Raw genomic sequence first — 19718 nt, 5'->3', positions numbered from 1 at the left:
TACGCCCGCTAAATGTGCTGTTTGGCAGGGATCTTTGGAACTTTGTTACGCGTACCTGTAAATGCCCGTAAAGGCCCGAAAACAGGAACTTGTCTGACCACATGCTGTTAGTTGATGGCTTGGCTTTGTAAATGCTAATTTGTGTTGGGACTGGCAGCTCAAGATTGCCCCTATTCCCCTGCCCCCCTCATTAGTATTCAGGAAAGGTGGGCTGATAAGTGCTTTACATTGTGTCAATCTACAACAAAGACTTTAGACCCTGAAAAGCAGTTTGTATCTGGGTGTCCTCTGCTCTTCAAGATGGCTTGCAAAAGATCGCTGGAGTTTTAGGGAGAGCAGAGTAGAGATGTTACTCCTTTACGTCGGGACAATGTGGCTATTCAAACTCCGAGTCCGAACAAAAACAGACTGGTGTATATGGTAAATGCAAGTTTGAAGAGGATATTTGAAAAGCTGGAGACGATGGACAAGAGGTTGGATAAGATGGAGGCTGACATCAATGAGCTCAAAGAGGCAAAAGAGGAGCCTGCTTCAAACAAATTAAAGAGAGCTGGAAATAATTCTGTTGCGGTAAGTTATTTTCTGACCGTCACAAACATTTGGCGGTGTCTGCTTAACTTCGTGTGCTTTATTTATTAATGTATTTGAATTGAGCCCTCATACTATGTTGGATGTTTACAGGAAGCTGTACGGAGATTGCACAATGGGGAAAACAACATACACAAATATGACCCACAGACAAGGTATATCTTTAAAACTATTGTTTCATAACAGTCCTTTCTTCTAAATTATATTTTTAATCAACCTTCTTTAATTACTGCTCCACAGTCTATCCTCCCCCCACAACCTCGAGGTCACAACCTATCTTTATAATGGCGTCTCCATGGCTGTACCGGACGTAGATCCTGCTGTTTTTAAAGGTAAGTCACAAGAGAATGTCCCAAGGCTACAACTATTTATCTGTATAGATTAGTTAGTTATAAATAAACACATTCTCCCCCCTCACTATCTTCCTCTCTCTAGCATCCTGCAAGACGTATTTTGAAACTGTTAGAAGGGGTTTCAGGATGGCCCAAGATGAGAACAAAGACAAGATGGAGGACAGCAGGATCATTGTGCGCATGAGACAAAGAAAAAGAAGAGTAAGTGTAAATAAATATAAATCTCAGTAAAAGACTCAGCCTGGGAGAGGCTCCCATCCCAACCAATTTGATATTTTCAGTGGTTTAATTACTTTTTTCCCTCCTATTTTGCAGCTGCTGAGCAGCAGGACTGGCGTTCTCCAGACAGAGGAAGAGGCAGCTATCTGGAAGACTACAACAGTTGACCACATGTCTGAAGAGGAGGATGCTATCTTGGATGGAAAGTCGGTGTGGGTTGTTCGGGCTCCAACCCGCAGTACAGTTTTGTCTGCGCTGTGTGGGGTGCTACAAAAAAGACTGGAAGCCTACCAGAAGTACTTGGGAACTCATCATGCACGAGTTGGTGCAGATCGAGTCGCGGTGGAGACCACAGAAGCTGGCCTGTGAATTATTTTAGTATTACGCATAAAAATATTATTCGATAGTATAATTTGAATATTCTGTTGTTTTTTTATATATAGTATTATTTATATTATAAAGTATTATTTATAGATTGTATTATATATAATTCTATATAGGTTTCTATATATATACTGCATTTAATTATTCTATACAATTCCATATAGTTATCTATTTATAAATTGTATTATTTATATATTGTACTATTTATATATTCTAAAGTATTTATATTATATTGTTTTCTATATATTATAAACAGGCCTTATATATTATATGGGGTTATATATTGTATGACTAATAGTAAAGTGTATTCTGTGCTAATGTATTTTTATTTATAGAATTTTGACTGTGTGTATATATATATGTCATATGCCCAGTGTCATTTACAAATAATAAAAATAACAAACTCAACTTTGTCTATCTGATTGTCTTGACATTATAACCATGAACACCAATGATAATAAATATTAATAATGAGTAATAATAAACCCAAATGAGGCCATAAACTGGACCAATAGTGTGGGGGTTTAGAGGAGGGACAAAGCATTGAGCAGCCAATCCTATGTAAGACCTCTGACCAATTGAAGGAGGCCACTGCCTTGTGTCCCAAAGGTGTGAAATGCTAATGTTCCCTTGCATTGACCCCGACCGGGGGATTATTCACCATGGTAACTGATGGCCCTTAGTGGCTCCCTGCTGTGCCCCAAACTTGGTACATATCCAGGAGTATTCGGGATTGTGTGACGGGACAGCAAACTCCCGTACACACACGTTTATTTGTGGAGTACACAGGAGTACTCAGGAGTTTTACATGCCCGATTACAGCTCTTTTCACGCAGTGGAAGTAAGGCAAGCAGGAATGTTTTCTCTGCAGATTGACAACACACAAGATGTTACCTCCACAGACCAGTGTGCTGTTATCCTCAGATATGTGACTGATGTGGTCCATGAGAAGCTCAAAGGTGTGGTTGAATGTGAGTCAGCAGCTGGAGTGTACCGAATCATCTTGATCGATTGCTCCTGTCTGCCTAGCTGCCTGCTGTGTTTTGTTTGCTTCGAGGCTGTAAGCTCAGTCTAAGCCTCGTATTAGTTTTGTATTTCTTTCTGTTTTGAACCATCATTTACTACCATTTCTAGTTGTTTATACTACTAAATACAGCTTAGACAACATCTCAGATTAAGCTGACATCGCTAGCTTCCGTTATTGTTAGCACAACACGCTAATAACTCGCTAGCCTGTTAACGCGCCACCCGTGTGCTCAGTTATTTATTTATTTTTCTCTCGCACGCCCGCGCCTCTGAATTCATAAAAAGCCCAGGTGAGTAAGAATCAGTCAACAAACACGATGAGTAATGTCTTGTCCTGTTATTGTCACCTGCACTTCATGTTACATGTTTAGCATAGCCTTCCCCGTCAGCAATATAGGGTTTATATGTGATAAATGCAAGGAAACAGTCAGGCTGACGGAGAAGATTTCAGAATTAGAAACACGCATCCAAACTTTAATTGAGGATAGTAAGTGTGCTAGAGCTTTAGATTCTATTTTGGATGCGCCTAGCATAGTGAACTCTTTACATGATTCGGTTCCGGCTGAATTATTGCCTGTGCAGCCAGGCAGATGGGTGACAGTGAGGGATCGCTCTAGTCGCGGATCAAAAAAACACTCTTCCGTTCCGATTACCACAACAAATTGATTTGCCCCACTCAGTGAAACACCCACTGAGAATTCTGTTGATTGGGCCCTGGTATTTGGCGATTCTGTTACACGGAACGTGAAAATAGGGACAACAGCCAACATAGTCACATGTTTGCCAGGAGCCAGAGCGCCTGACATCAAAGCAAATTTAAAAGTGCTGGCTAATGCTAATCGTAAATTCTCTAAGATTGATATTCACGTCGGCACTAATGATGTTCGACTTCGCCAGTCGCAGATCACCAAAATTAACATTAAAGAGGTGTTTGAACTCGCAAGTACGATGTCAGGCACTGTAATTTGCTCTGGCCCCCTTCCTGTTCGAAGGAGTGATGAGATAGTTTGCAGATTGTCATCACTCAATGGCTGGCTGTCTAAGTGGTGTCCGCAAAATAATATAGAATTCATAGACAATTGGAAAAGTTTTTGGGGCAAACCTGACCTGTTGAAAAGAGATGGTATTCATCCCTCCTGGGATGGTGCTGCTCTTCTCTCTAGTAATTTGGCTCATAGTCTTAGAGACAAAACATGACAATCTGGGGCTCAGGTCAGGAAGCAGACAAACTGGCTAAACCGACCGTCTGCTAGCGGCCTCGTGTCACCAAGGTCAGATAAATCCCATCACATAGAGCCTCTTTCACCTAGATATCATCATATAGAGACTGTGTCTGTTCCCCGCATTTGGAAATCCAAAAAACGTCCAAACCGATCTAAGGTTAAAAATGTAATTGATATTCAACAAATAAAAAATAGATATAATAGAGATGAGCAAACGATAAAGCTTGGGTTGCTGAGTATTCGATCCCTTACTTCAAAAGCGCTCATAGTTAATGATATGATTTCAGATTATAACCTAGATGTGCTGTGTATGACAGAAACCTGGCAAAAACCAAACGATTACATTACTTTAAATGAGTCCACCCCCCATGATTACTGTTATAAACATGAACCTCGCCTGAAAGGCAAAGGGGGAGGTGTTGCTGTAATTTATAGTAATATTTTCAAAACCACTGAAAAATCTAGTTTTAAATATACTTCTTTTGAAGTGTTGGTGCTTAATGTAAAAATATATAATGTAAACAATAAATCAAGTTTGAGAATTCTGCTGGCAACTGTATACAGGCCACCAGGGCACCCTAAAGATTTTATCAAAGAATTTGCTGACTTTCTATCAGAATTAGTATTGACTGCAGATAAAGTCCTAATTGTTGGTGATTTTATTATACATGTAGATAATGGAAAAGATGCAATGGGATTGGCATTTAAAGAAATTCTTAAATCTATTGGAGTTAGACAACACGTGTCAGGACCTACTCATTGTCGTAATCATACTCTAGATCTAATATTATAACATGGAATCAATGTTGATGCTGTTGAAATTCTGCAGCAGAGTGACAACATCTCAGATCATTATCTAGTCTCATGTAAATTACATTTAGCCAAGGCTGCAAAGCCAACTCCGTGTTACAAGTATGTTAGACCTATCACTTCTGCCACTAAAGATTGCTTTATCAATAATCTTCCTAATCAGTTTCATCGTCTCAGCATCCCAGATAGCTTAGAAGAACTTGATATTGCAACAGAAACTTTTAACTCTCTCCTTTCCAGCACTTTAGACACAGTTGCTCCGTTGCGCTTAAAGAAGATTAAAGAAAATAGTCCAACGCCGTGGTACAACGAGCACACCCGGGCCCTTAAGAGAGCAGCCAGAAAAATGGAGCGCAACTGGAAGAAAACAAAACTAGAGGTATTTCGGATTTCATGGAAGGAGAGCTTGATTGCTTACAGAGAGGCTTTAAAAGCTACTAGATCTGCTTATTTTTCAACCCTATTAAAAGAAAATAAACATAATCCAAGGTATTTATTTGAAAAAGTGGCTACACTAACGAAAAAGAAAGCTTCAAGCCCAGAAGTTTCCAAGAAACACAGCAGTAATGACTTTATGAACTTCTTCACTTATAAGATTGATAATATTAGGGACAAAATTATAACTATGCAACCGTCTACTACAGCATTACATCAGGGAGTGCATTATAGTCTCCCTGAGGTAAAATTTGATTCTTTTGTTGCCATAGGAGAGGAAGAATTTTGCAAACTCGTTAATTCATCTAAATCGAGAACATGTATGTTAGACCCTATACCGACTAAACTACTGAAAGAGATGCTTCCAGAGGTCATAGATCCTCTTCTTAACATCATTAATTCGTCTTTGTCTCTAGGATACGTACCAAAAACCTTTAAGCTGGCTATGATTAAACCGCTTGTTAAAAAAACGCAACTTGATCCTACAGAATTAGTCAATTACAGGCCGATCTGAAATCTACCTTTTCTGTCAAAGATACTAGAAAAGGCAGTATCCTCACAACTGTGTTCCTTTCTTGAAAGAAATGGTATCTACAAGTATCTACATCCAAAAATGGTATAGTACAAGATGGCGCCGCGGATGGCTGCCTTGGTGTGGAGCTCTCCAGCTATTTTGTTGTTTTTGTTCGTTTGTTCTGCGTTTAGTCATTCTTTTCCTATCAGTTTCACCAAAGACGAACTACTGGACATTAGGAAACACATACCAGAAACCTTTTCTACAGTTTTTGATTATTCAGACGTTTTGCTGGACATTCTCGTCGGAGGGACAGCGGTGTTGTTCAAACGCGCGTTCAGACGCAAACGCGGGAAGCGTGCCGGCGCGCTGGTTAAACTCAGCGAGCGCGGCCTACGCACTGCACTCCCCAGTATTCATCTCGCAAATCTCCGATCCCTTCCTAACAAAACGGATGAACTTCTTCTCCTCACCCACACTAACAAGGATTTTTTTAAACTCTGCTGCTTTGTGCTTCACTGAAACCTGGCTGAGTGAAGCCATACCGGACAACGCAATACATCTGCCGGGCTTCCAACTTTTCTGAGCGGATTGCATCGCGGAGCTAACGGGGAAAACGAGAGGTGGTGGATTGCGTTTCTACATTAACGAAAGTTGGTGTTCAGATGTAACAACACTGAAGAAGATGTGCTCTCCTAATTTAGAGGCACATTTCATAAACTGTAAACCCTTCTACTCGCCTCGGGATTTTTCCGCATTTCATTCTCGTGAATGTTTACATCCCTCCAGACGCGTGTGTGAGCGCGGCGCTACAACAGCTGGCTGAACAGATAGCTGAAACGGAACAAAGGTACCCAGACTCTCTTTTAATCATTCTTGGGGATTTTAACAAAGCAAATCTTTCCCGTGAACTACCAAAATACAGACAGCACGTTACATGTCCCACCAGAGATAGTAATATACTGGACCACTGTTACACCACAATAAGAAATGCGTATCACTCGGTCCCACGGGCAGCTTTGGGGCTCTCTGATCACTATTTGGTTCATCTCATACCGACCTACAGGCAGAAACTGAAATCAGCTAAACCTGTAATAAGGACTGTAAAAAGATGGACTAATGAAGCAGAGCAGAATCTACAGGCCTGCTTTGATTCCACTGATTGGACTGTTTTTGAAGCTGCTACCAACGGTGTGGATGAGCTCACAGATACTTTAACATCATATATAAGTTTCTGTGAGGATAAATGCATTCCTATCAGGACATTCTTATCATTCACTAATGATAAACCATGGTTTACTGGGAAACTCAAACACCTTTGTCATGCCAAAGAGGATGCTCACAGAAGTGGGGATACAATCTTGTATAACCAGGCCAGAAACAGATTGACAAAGGAGATCAGAGTTCACTGATCAAAGGAGATCACTGAAAACCAGTTTTCATCCAACGACCCATCATCAGTCTGGAATGGCCTGAGGAACACCACCAACTACAAGTCACCATCCCCCCGATCTGTGGACAATTAACATCTGGCTGACGATTTAAATTCATTTTACTGCCGGTTTGAAAAGCCCTCATTCACACCACACACCCGGTCTGATCTGCACTTCACACATTCACCATCACCTCCTGCTCATTACTCCCATTACTCCCCCCTCCTGCCATCCAACCTGAGCTTAAGGTCTGTGTGGAGGACGTGAGCAGAGTCTTCCAAAAACAGAAGACTAGGAAAGCCTCAGGCCCAGACGGCATCTCATCTGCTTGTTTAAAAGCCGGCGCTGACCAACTGGCCCCGGTCTTCACGCAGATCTTCAATAGATCTTTGGAGCAGTGTGAAGTTCCCTGCTGCTTCAAACGCTCCACTATCATTCCTGTCCCCAAAAAACCCAAAATCACTGGACTTAATGACTACAGACCTGTCGCTCTCACGTCTGTGGTCATGAAGTCGTTTGAAAGACTGGTGCTGGCCCACCTGAAGGACATCACCGGACCCCTGCTGGATCCCTTTCAGTTTGACTACAGAGCGAACAGGTCTGTGGATGATGCAGTGAACATGGGACTGCATTATATCCTGCAACATCTCGACGGATCAGGGACTTATGCAAGGATCCTCTTTGTGGACTTCAGTTCGGCCTTAAATACCATCATGCCTGGTCTTCTCACAGCCAAACTGACCCAGCTTTCCATGCCATCCTCGATCGGTCAGTGGATCACCAGCTTCCTGACGGACCGGCAGCAGCGAGTGAGACTGGGGAAACACATATCCAAGACACTCACAATCAGCACTGGCGCTCCCCAAGGGTGCGTTCTCTCCCCACTGGTCTTCTCCCAGTACACTAATGACTGCACTTATAAAGACCCCACTGTTAAGCTCCTGAAATTTGCAGACGACACCACTGTCATCGGTCTCATCCAAAACGGTGACGAGTCTGCTTACAGACTGGAGGTTGAACAGCTGGCTGTCTGGTGCAGTTATAACAACCTTGAGCTGAACACGCTCAAAACAGTGGAGATGATCGTGGACTTCAGGAGGAACAGCCCAGCACTCCCCCCACTCACCATCATGAACAGCACTGTGGAAGCAGTGGAGTCATTCAGGTTCCTGGGCACTATCATCTCTCAGAACCTGAAGTGGGACAATCACATTGACTCCACTGTGAAAAAGGCCCAGCAGAGACTGTACTTCCTTCGCCAGCTGAGGAAGTTCAACTTGCCACAGGAGCTGCTGATTCAGTTCTACTCGCCACAGGAGCTGCTGATTCAGTTCTACTCAGCCGTTATTGAGTCTGTTTTATGCACTTCCATCACTGTCTGGTTTGGTTCAGCTACCAAATTAGACATCAGGAGACGGACAGTCCGGACTGCGGAGAGGATTATTGGTTGCCCTGCCATCCCTCCAGGACCTGTACTCTTCCAGAGTGAGGAAGAGAGCAGGTAAAATCATCACAGACTCCACTCACCCTGGACACCTCCTGTTTGAACTGTTACCGTCAAGACGGCGACTCAGATCACTGGCCACTAGAACATCTCGGCACAGGAACAGTTTCTTCCCACAGGCCATCTACCTTCTGAACAGTTAACATATCTCCCAAGTCCTATGCCTGTAAGTGCAATACTCCTACTGTTTAGTGCAATATCTTAAAAATTCAGGTGATATTTATATTTATTCATACTATACAAAATACTGTAAATATGTTCATTATCTGTAAATGTTTATTCTGACAAAACCCAACTGTGACCATATATTTGTATAGTATTTTCATATTTTTTATAATTTTATTTGTAGAATTTGTATTACTATTTGTATTACTATTACTTGTTGTATCTGTATTTGTATATGTGCACTGGAAGCCTCAGTACCAAGGAAAATTCCTTGTGTGTGCAAGCACACTTGGCAATAAAGCTCTTTCTGATTCTGATTCTGATTCTGCGAGGATTTCCAGTCAGGATCTAGACCGCACCATAGCACTGAGACAGCTCTCATTAGAGTCACAAATGATTTGCTCATCATCCGATCGTGGTTGTATCTCTCTATTAGTGTTACTTGATCTTAGTGCTGCATTTGACACCATTGACCACAACATTCTCTTAAATAGACTAGAAAACTATGTTGGCATTAGTGGAATTGCATTAGCATGGTTTAAATCATATTTATCTGACCGCTATCAGTTTGTAGCAGTAAATGAAGAGATGTCTTATCGATCACAAGTTCAGTATGGCACTGTCACGGTATACAAATCCATTGGTTCCTTCTCGTCTCGTGTTTATGTTGTTGTATGAAAGCACGTGTGTAGTGGGTGTGACTTAGTGACATTCCTTGATCCGCTCCAGCTGTTCATCATCTCATCACCAGCTGCAGCCGATCTCATCTCACTATATATACTCACCGCTTTCTCATCCTCTTTGTCAGATCGTTTGGTTGATGTCTCGTTTGGTGTTCCTGTCCAGTCTGCCTGCCTATCCCGTCGTTGTGTTCCCGTGGGTTCGTTGTCTTGGTGTGGATTGTCATTTCGTGTCTTCACTTCACGCGTACCACAAGGCTCAGTACTAGGACCGCTGCTGTTCACTCTGTACATGCTACCTTTAGGAGATATCATTAGGAAACATGGAATTAGCTTTCACTGTTATGCTGATGATACTCAGCTCTATATTTCTTCCAAACCTAACGAAACTCACCAATTCACAAAATTATCGGAATGCATTGTTGATATCAAAAATTGGATGACTAGTAAATTCTGAAAAAACAGAGATTCTATTACAAAAAACTTCCACACGTAATAACCTAGAATACCGTCTAACACTTGATGGCTGCTCTGTTAAGTCTTCGTCGTCAGTTAGGAACCTGGGTGTGCTCTTTGATACCAATCTTTCATTTGAAAGTCACGTGTCTAGTGTCTGTAAAACGCATTTTTCCATCTTAAAAATATATCTAAATTATGTCATATGCTCTCATTGACAAATGCGGAACAACTAGTTCATGCGTTTATGACATCAAGGCTAGATTATTGTAAAGCTCTACTGGGTGGTTGCCCTGCACGCTTAATAAATAAACTACAGCTAGTTCAAAACGCAGCCGCTAGAATTCTTACCAGAACCAGGAAATACGACCATATTAGCGCGGTTCTGTCAACACTGCATTGGCTCCCTATTAAACATCGTATAAATTTTAAAATATTGCTGATTACTTACAAAGCACTAAATGTACTCCCCAGTACTTGAGCGAGCTCTTAACGCATTATAGTCCTTCACGTCTATTGCGATCTCAAAGTTCTGGCCAGTTGATAATACCTAGAATATCTAAATCGACTGGTGGCGGTAGATCCTTTTCCTATTTAGCACCAAAACTTTGGAACAATCTTCCTAACATTGTCCGGGAAGCAGACACAGCCTGTCAGTTCAAAGCTAGTCTAAAAACACATCTCTTTGACCTAGCATTCACATAACACTCTATAGACTTCTATAATTCAATATTAGGCTGCTTAGATTAGGTCAGCCGGAACTGAGAACACTTCCCTTAAATCCTGATTTACTCGTTACATCATAAGAAGAATGGCATCTACGCTAATTTTAGTGTCTTTGTTTATCCAGAGGTTTTCCTGCAGCCAGCCGGATCTAGGCCGTTTCCAGATCTGACGAAGGACTTTCGCCTGGACCTGATGACAATGCAGTGCTGAAGTGCCAACTAGCCTCTCCCTATGGAGGATCCCTATACCACTCTACAGATAAAGCGTTGTGGAATTTTTCGGTTCGCGTACCTACCCAAAGTGATAAGATAAAATAAAATTCTGCATCAAAATTTATAGACAAGTAGTTTGTTTAGGCATGGTTTGTAAGGAATTACAAACCTGCGCACATATATTCAAACGCACATAATTATAGAATCAATTCTTAATGCGCATGTGAACGCCATCAGCGTCTATCACAGGTTCAAGTTTAAAGGCTGCTTAGAGAGAACGGTGTCGTCTTAGCGGCCCCTAATTTAATAACAAATGATCATTTAGACGGAAGTGAATCAATCAAAACTACTTTAGCTGGAAAAAACTTTTTTCAAGTACCACTATAAAACCAAACCAATCTCTGTTACCTTAAATTATATGTTTATCTCTGTAAAGCTGCTTTGAAACAATCTACATTGTTAAAAGCGCTATATAAATGAGGATGACTTGACTTGAGAGTATTTTGTGGAGCTACTTAAAAAAACTCTGGCAAAGGTGGATATTGAGCTTAGCAACTGTGTTGGCAACTCAACAGATGGAGCCGCAAACATGCAAGGCCAGTACAAGGGGTTCTCTGCTTTGCTGTTATCAGAGTCTCCCAACCAAGTGCACATCTGGTGCTATGCACATGTGCTTAATCTGGTTCTGGGAGACACCTTGAGTGCTGTGATAGAAAGTGCATCCCTTTTCTCCATTGTGAACGATGTTGCTGTATTTATCAAGGACTCATACACGCGTATGAAAATGTGGGAGGAAGTGAGTGATGACAAGTGACACAGACGGCTATCTCCTATCGTGGAGACAAGATGGTGGGCCAAGGACCAGGCCATAAGCAAGATATTTGTGCTGTTTTGGTAACCCAGACAATGCTTTGTATGTTGAGTTAATCATAACACTGAAAAGGATAGTGGAAGATATGTGACCCGTCACAGAAACCAGGGACACAAGTCGGCAGCACAACTTTCGAGCAAAATGAGAAAGAAGAGTTTTTTTTCAAAATTGGTGATTTTCAATTTTTTGGAGAATCTGTTAATTGAAATCACGAAGAAGCCTCTCCATGTTTGAGATAGCAGTATTGGTATATTTAAAAGCTTACATTTTGAGGTTGAAATCGGCTTGTTTTCGGAGATTCTAGCATGCAGTAGGGGCGTGGCGTGTCATTGTCTGTGTGTATTTCCATACTGAATAACCCGGCGCTTTTGCCCCCGCCCTCCAAGTCAACCACATGGCTACTTATTATGCTGTGCTCTGGTCGGCTCTCTCTGATATCAAAATTCAATGAAGATGGATGCCGCAAAGATTGTCGCAGACGAGATGAACCGTCTGGCAGTTACACCGAAAATGTTTTCGCCGCACTTCGTGGGCTCGGGAAACTGAACCGGAGGTATGGGCGCAGCGCGCGCGCCCTCAGTGCTTCAATACGGCGGCTCGGCTCGCTGACAGTGGTGGCTGGCTGTTTCATATGTGACGGAGAATCGAAATAGAGGATGCAGTTAAGACCTTTGCTGCGATGAAGGCCTGCCGTGCGTGTTTCTGAAATGTAAGTTAAGCTTCATTTGCTCTTTAGTCGTTATTTAAGATGCTGAACCTGCTGATGATATAATGTGCTTGCGGACATTTCATTTGTGTGTGTATACGCACATAAGAAAGTGGTGTAAAGAGATTTGCAACAGTAATTTGAGGAGGTGAAATGTGATTATTTGGAAAATTGCAGAAATGACTGCTTAAAGAAAAATGCCAGCAGGCATTTGCCTCCTACATAAACTTTAATATTGTTGACATTTTGGGCACACGAGCGTTGCGCACTATTTGCGCTATATGTAGGCCTATGGCTTATTGGTCTTTGTTTGTTGTTGCTGGTTTTGCGTTATATGTATATGGCATTTTGGTCTTTGTGTGTTGTTGCTGGTTTTGCGTTATACTGTATGTATATGGCATATTGGCCTTTGTGTGTTGTTGCTGGTTTTGCGTTATATGCAGGCTATATGGCATATTGGTCTTTGTGTGTTGTTGCTGGTTTTGCGTTATATGTATATGGCATATTGGTCTTTATGTGTTGTTGCTGGTTTCGCGTTATATGCAGGCTATATGGCATTATTGGTCTTTGTGTGTTGTTGCTGGTACGTTGCAAATAGAGGGGCAGCACAATTGTTTTTCGCCTAGTGCGGCAGAAGTGCACTCATTCGAAGTGCAAAAAAAGCTGTAAAGCACATGGAGGAGCTTTACAGGGGGTATGGCTTATCTAAATGAGATGTAAATGAGCCCTATTGTCACCCCCAGCAGCAGAGACAGGTGAGAACTGCACAATCTTTAGAGCTCGTTTTCTCCTCTTTGAGCTTTTTTAAGTGCCTACTTTAAAATGGCCACAACTTCTCCAAATATTATCAGATTTCCACATGTTACACATCGTTGGAAAGCTTGGATATTACACTCTCAGAATCTATGAATAACTCAAAATGCCCCAGAACCGACTTGTGTCCCTAGTTTCCGTGACTGGTCACATATGTCAATCAAAGCACATGTCAGAGCAAGAGCTAAGGGGTACATGGAGTCCCTACTGAAGCATGAAACGGTGCTGACAGCACAGATATTCTTGAGAATCTTTGAGATTACCTCACCACTCTCCAGTTACCTCCAGGCCAGTTGCATGGACCTAATCACTATTCATCAACTAGTTATGGGGGCCCAAGACAGCCTAAAATCCTGCAACAGCGACATGGATGGTGTCACAAAAGCTGCAAATGTCTTTGTTGAATGAACAAGGAGCTGGAGGAGAATGGATCTAAAGAGGTGGTTGAGGGGGCTCTACCTGAAAAAAAAATCAGAAAGAAGATGTCCATGCCAGGTGAAGGAGCAGAGGAAGAACATTAATTGAATACAGAGGATCAGTACACAGCAAAATCTGTAGTGTTAATTTGAGTTAAATTCCCAGTGTAAATTATTCCGAGTGAATGGGTGTTGATTTGTGTGTTATTTTAACACTTGCAGTGCTGAAAAAGCTCTGTGGGGGGCGTCATTTCAAGGAGTCAGGAGCATACACTAATTTTGAGTTACTTTCCACATCCGGTTTTTTCGCGCTCATTGACGAGCGGGAGAATCACTCGTCTCTTCACTTACCGATTGGGATATTCGGCTTAAAAGGTACCACATTTATCAATTTATAAAGGCTGTTAACGTTAGTCGGTATTTAAACCATGTTTTAACGTTAAGTGGAGTGTGATGCAGTCAATTTGCAAACGTGTGGATTAAGTTAACGTACGGTGGGGGTCGTCGTCGGTTTATTTTTATTTTTTTAAATTAATGTTAGGTGATGGTTGAGAGAACATTGTGTTAGAGAACGTGTGTGAGAGGACATTTCTGTTAGGAATATTCGGTTAGAAGGGTGAGAACCACATTTATCATTTTATAGAATGTTAGTCTTAACGTTTGCAAATCGACAGTCAAATTAGGCTAGTTCAGCAACTGAAAAACTGTAAAATTACGCCAGCGCGTTTTAATATAACGTTAACAACTTGTGCTTAACAGTGTTTGTAACGTTACATTTAAGAAAACCACTGTATGGTCAGTGTGCTTATGGTAACGTTTAATCAAAGTCATTTTATGTGGCGTCGTCGTTAGGTTCAAAATGCGTTGCATGTCTGCGTGCAGGGAAAATTCAAATTTTTCGTCGGCGCCAACATTTGTGCTGCTTCCAGCGCCAACGTTATTTGAGGTTCAGATTTAACTGTTTTTTTAATTGCAATAAACTGATAAAGCTAAGCCGAAATACAAACATCGTGATGAAGATTTGTAAAACGTTTGAATTCGAACTACGGTAGCCTATATCAGGTCCATCCGCAAGACAACAAGCAAACAACTTTTAAAATGTTTGTTCTCTAAATAGAGTTTTGGGCTATGGTGGATGCATGCAAGTGGTAATCATGAACCCAAAATAAACTAATTCTGCCGTGATTTACTTTCTTAAATGGGTAAAACGTATGCCGAAGCCGCAACATCATGATCCAGATGAAAAATAAAATCAGGTCTGTTCGCAAAATGACAAGGAAACAACTTTTAATAATACTTGGTTTCTGAATGAAGTTCAAAAAAGTTGCCAGGGCATCATGTCAAACCAGAATATTTTTTTAAGTTGTTTCATTGCATATTATATTAGCAATTTTCACTGCTTGTTTGCCACTTAAACATAAGCTAACATATATCCTTGCAGTTAAGATTGAACCACTTCTCACTTTTTCTCCACTAGGTGCAGTTTCAGGATGTTACTATGTTGCTGAAGGTGAAATACCATAGTGTCAAGAAGTACATCAAATTGCGCTCAGGCTTCACCTATTCAGAGTTCACCAGGGAAGGTAAATAGCCATCCTTTTAAAGGCCAAACAAAATATGTAGCCACTTTTGCAACAAATCACAGTACATGATTATCTGTGGCTGACCTATTTAAATACTTTTGGCTGTATTTAACAGTTTATTAAAATGTTGTCATTTTATTTTAATTGCAGGGCTTTACTTTTGACAGTTCATAGTGTAATCATCAACATTAGTTAGTACATGGCAGTATACTTTTGCTGCAGATCCTTTAACATTTACAAGTCAAGGAAATAGAGTTAAGTAGGATGATTTAAAACTTGCTCCAGGTGACTTTATCTTGTTACATTCTCTCTTTTTATAGTCAAAAACAAGTTTGGGCTTCCTGATGAGGCTCAACTTTACATTTTTGATGAAACTGACACAGCAGTAGAGGAAGACATTCTTCTAGAGCTGTTGGAGGCCAATCCAGACATGTGCCTGACAGTACGTCAGTACAGCATTTCAGATGAAGGTAGGTGTCATTAAGAAAACCTGTGTTTATGGATGGGGCTCTTTGATGCAGCTGACATTGACCTTTCTTTATGGAACGAACAAGGCAGTGGGCAATGATGGAACAAGTTTGTTACTGATTACTAAAAATATCATCCAAATACTTTAGGGTAACTTAAAATGTTTATACTAAAATGGGTAAAGCCACAAAAAGTTAAGTTAATCAAATTCTCTCTTTTTAAAGAATTTTCTCCTTTACCACCATCTTCAACACCATCTTCCCTCACGGATACCACATCCCTTTCTTCAAGTGACAGTGACCGTAGAGAACTGAGTATTCCCACAACAAGCAGAAATGTATCCAGCAAAGAACACATGAGCAGTTCTGCAACAAAGGCTTCTGTGTCAGAGGCGGCAAAGGAGGTAATTGAGAGTTGAAAACTTCTTATAATTGATGGTAAATCAAATTAAGGTGTCATGCTAAATTAAGATTATCAACAATTGAAGCATTTGGTTCCAAACTCTTTATCAAAGAAAATGTTATTACTTTGCCCCTTCCTAGATTTTTACCATACAGACATGTTGTGCTATGTTTTTTTCTGATTTTATTTAATAGAAAGAATTGAACACTAAAACTTAAATTTCATTTTCCTGTTATGTGAGTAGATGGTAGAAAAGGCCTTGCTTAAGAAGCCTGGAGGAGAGGATATTCTTGAAGAGTACAAGTCAGAAAATTCACTAATGCACCGTACTCGGAGACAGCTTGTCAACCTATTGGCGAGTGATATGACTGAGAGACATGGGTAAGATTTAAAAAGGTTTTTATTACAAAGGAATTAAAAAAAAAAGGATGTAATCTTGTTATGATATAACTAATGTTTATTGTACTATATAAAGAGGAATTATTAAAGATTGACTTTCTTCACTCTATAGCAGGTTTCCTTCCCGTCAGCAGAAGGAGAAGTATGCCCTGGGAATTATTACTCTCTTTCCCTCACTGAAGGATCCTTTTTCTCCAAATGGCTATGTAAGTTTAAAACCTTAAGAAAACACAGCACCCAATTTACAGAAAAGGGCTTTGGTGTTGTAGTTGTCATCATAAAGTAATCACAGTTGCTTATAAAAGTGAAAAGATTTGATAATTCAACAACAATATTGATAATAGTGCCCTGATTTGAAATTACTTGGGTTATAAGGATATTGCAAATTAATTTGAAAAAAGAAAATCTATTAAATAAGTAATTGTTCTTTTGTTTCACAATGCTGCATCTGCACTTTCTGTAAGATCATTTTGTGATTTATTTGTGTTTATTCATTTAAATGTAACAGGAGCATTTCTATGATGGGGAAAAGGGCACTGGATATTTAGCATGGCGCCTCAAAACCATTTCCAGGATTGCAGGAAAACGGCGAGTCAAGGAAGCCTCAGTGTATCAACCACAAGGACCAAAGCGCCAAAGATCAGCAACCACACTGCCTGAGCAACTAGATGGAGATGCCTGCAGGGAGGCCATTTCATTTCTTGTTCACTCTCCCGATGAAGCAAGTGTATTTCAGAAGATGAAGATGACATTTCAACATCGTCAGGACCTAGTGCATGACCCACAAAGAAGCACAGATGTCTTTAAAACATTTCCACGCTTTTTGGATGTCAAAGGACTGGTAAGATGTATATTTCTTTTATTTAAACTTAAGTATTCAATAACCAGTGTTTTGTGGGATGTTAGCCATGAAAATACACAATCATTTATCTTCCTGGCTTATTTATTTACTGTATTCTTTTTTTCCAAAATCTTTATTTTGATTTAAACTGGTTTAATATACCTCACACTGATATAAAAAAAATAAAATCACTAATCGCACCAATGCACTGAGCTCTAGCCTCATATATATGCTTGTGTGTATAATCAACAGGTGAATCAAGACTTCCTGCTGCTGTTTGGTGCTGAAATGGCATCCAAGATGCTTGAGAAGTGGGACACCTCATTCAAGCCCAAGGTCATCAAAGAGGCCAAACAACTGACTCAGACAAATGAGCTGTGCCGACTTCTAAAAGCTGCTGAGAAACTCACAGAGAACGATGAAATGAGTAAGCTACACAGCATGCATGGTTCATAATACAAATTAGTTAGCTAGTTTTATCTTTTCCTATTAGACTTTAATGCCTTGTTTTTCCTCCTGATAGACTGGGACAGTGACATCGCTTCTATGCTGCTGCTTCTCTATCTCTTGCCACCCTCAGCTGGACGGAAGAGGACCAAAATAAGTCCAAGTGATGCAGTGGACAAAATGGTGCACTTTCACAAGGTACATTTATATGTCTCATTTGTTAATATTCCATGAGAAGACATTTTTTTTAGTTCTATGCACTTGCCAGCTTTTCCTGTATATATTTTGCTTTTAAGTGCGTTCCTTTTAGGGATGTGACTGAGGAAATTTTCCCAATGGTTACCGTTAATCGACGTGTGACAACACCAATAATACCGGTATCACCAGGGGGTGGGGTGTAGTGGAGTTTTTCCCTCTTTTGCTCCTCGTTTTTAAATCACTCATTTTAAAGTGAAAGTAAAATGGACACGGCCGCACAGGCGTTCATAACGATCCTCATGTCTTTCGCTGAAGCTCAACTTTGAATGAATGAATGAATGAATGAAAAGCCTGATCTCTTGAAAGTGCGTATCAATACCACGGTTTCTATGTAGGATTCTATTTATACAGAGAAATTATTTTTCCTGTGCATATGATCCGCACTTCTGGCGTACATATAATACGTCCCTAACCCACACCCCTACCCATTGTGTATCATATGCAAGCAAAAAGTAATTTCAGTGCATAGATAGCACACCAAATGCAAACATAAACTCGTGCTATAGATACGCAGTAGTAGGAGATCGTGTTGGAGCAAACTGAGAACGCTCGTTCCACGCACCGTTATAAATGCCTGTGCGGCCGTTACCATTTTACTTTCACTTTCAAATTAGCATCAATTCAAGGGTTGCAATTGCTTGAAAATTGGGTTAATTATTAAAGGATAAAGACAAACTTGCTAAATGGGCGCTTCCCACCATCATCTTGTCAGACCGTGAGGTGAAATCTGACTGTTGCTGCTGATCTTACTGTTATTACTGGCCAGTATGTCCCAGTTATTTAGGGGGACTGCTTTCACGTTGAAGCAAATGATCGCAAATCACAGGGGCAGTTTACAAAGTCTATTACATTAACCAGCAAGTACCAGATTTACTTGAAGGTGTATACATTTATAATATATTTTTTCTTCTTTTAGTCATGCTGCAGCATCAATGAATATATGCAGGAAAGAGAGGGTAAACAACCGTACATCCTTGCAGTTGGCCGAACCCAGAAGAAGATTGATGCCTTCTACATCGCCGTTGACAAACAGCTCATCCCCTGCCAAGCCACCAGCTCATTGGGTGCTTTTGATGAACTGTTTAAATCCCACTACGTCTTTAACTTATCTTATGATGAGTCCCTGGTCCATTTCTACACTTTTTTGCAGACAACGGTCTACAACATTGATATTACCACAACAGATGAGTCTCCAAGAGTTCGTGAGTTGCGGGCAAAACTTTTGAATAACATATGATTATGTTTAAATGTTTCATTTGTCAAGCAGTGCATGCTACCAGCCAGTGCCTAATAACTCATTTGCGAATCGGGCACAGTTTCTATCCAAGCACCAGGTTTAAGTTAATATGTGCACAAGATAATTGTAGGCGTCAGCTTTCAACATTTGCAGGTTTAAAAAAACATTTAGTTCATGTTCATAAGAGTTGTCAAAGTGGTGATGCAGAAACCTCAGAGTCATTTCAGGCTGATTTTCACATTTTGCAAAATAGTACAGAAGTTGCAGGAACAAGTGTCGTGCAGAGCCCTGATGCTGGGTATTTTGACAACAATGGATCAGGCCAAAGTATCACAGAAAACACAAAACATGTCTGTGCTACAATTGTTGCCAAACTCCATGGTAGTGGTATGGCAAATAGTGTAGTTTCATCAATTATTAGTGATTTGGAAGAACTTGCTGGTGGACTGCACTCCCAAGTTAAGCATGAAATACTGTCTGCTGTGCCAAAAGATAACCCTGTAAGATCTTCATTGGAAAAGGGTTTTGAGAATTTTGAAAACCCATTTG

At 40.6% G+C, this 19718-nt stretch overlaps 1 protein-coding gene across 1 annotated transcript; it reads left to right on the top strand.

Moving 5' to 3' along the window:
* The first annotated feature begins 409 nt into the window (after positions 1–409).
* On the top strand, positions 410–19169 carry LOC143697091 (uncharacterized). The gene is made up of 16 exons (XM_077194018.1): positions 410–570; positions 682–743; positions 829–920; positions 1024–1142; positions 1257–1481; positions 2416–2515; positions 11304–11524; positions 15012–15117; positions 15438–15587; positions 15810–15988; positions 16232–16368; positions 16499–16592; positions 16895–17227; positions 17480–17654; positions 17751–17872; positions 18849–19169. The coding sequence occupies exons 1-16, from the start codon at positions 418–420 to the stop codon at positions 19167–19169; spliced, it is 2589 nt and encodes an 862-aa protein (XP_077050133.1). The 5' UTR covers positions 410–417.
* The last annotated feature ends 549 nt before the right edge of the window (positions 19170–19718 follow it).

Source organism: Siphateles boraxobius, unplaced genomic scaffold (assembly GCF_051911475.1).
Source record: "Siphateles boraxobius isolate OS27281-9 unplaced genomic scaffold, OSU_SipBor_1 31, whole genome shotgun sequence".
Classification (NCBI taxonomy): domain Eukaryota; kingdom Metazoa; phylum Chordata; class Actinopteri; order Cypriniformes; family Leuciscidae; genus Siphateles; species Siphateles boraxobius.
The sequence above is the reverse complement of the archived record's forward strand: the minus strand, read 5'-3'. Positions and strand labels throughout refer to the sequence as shown.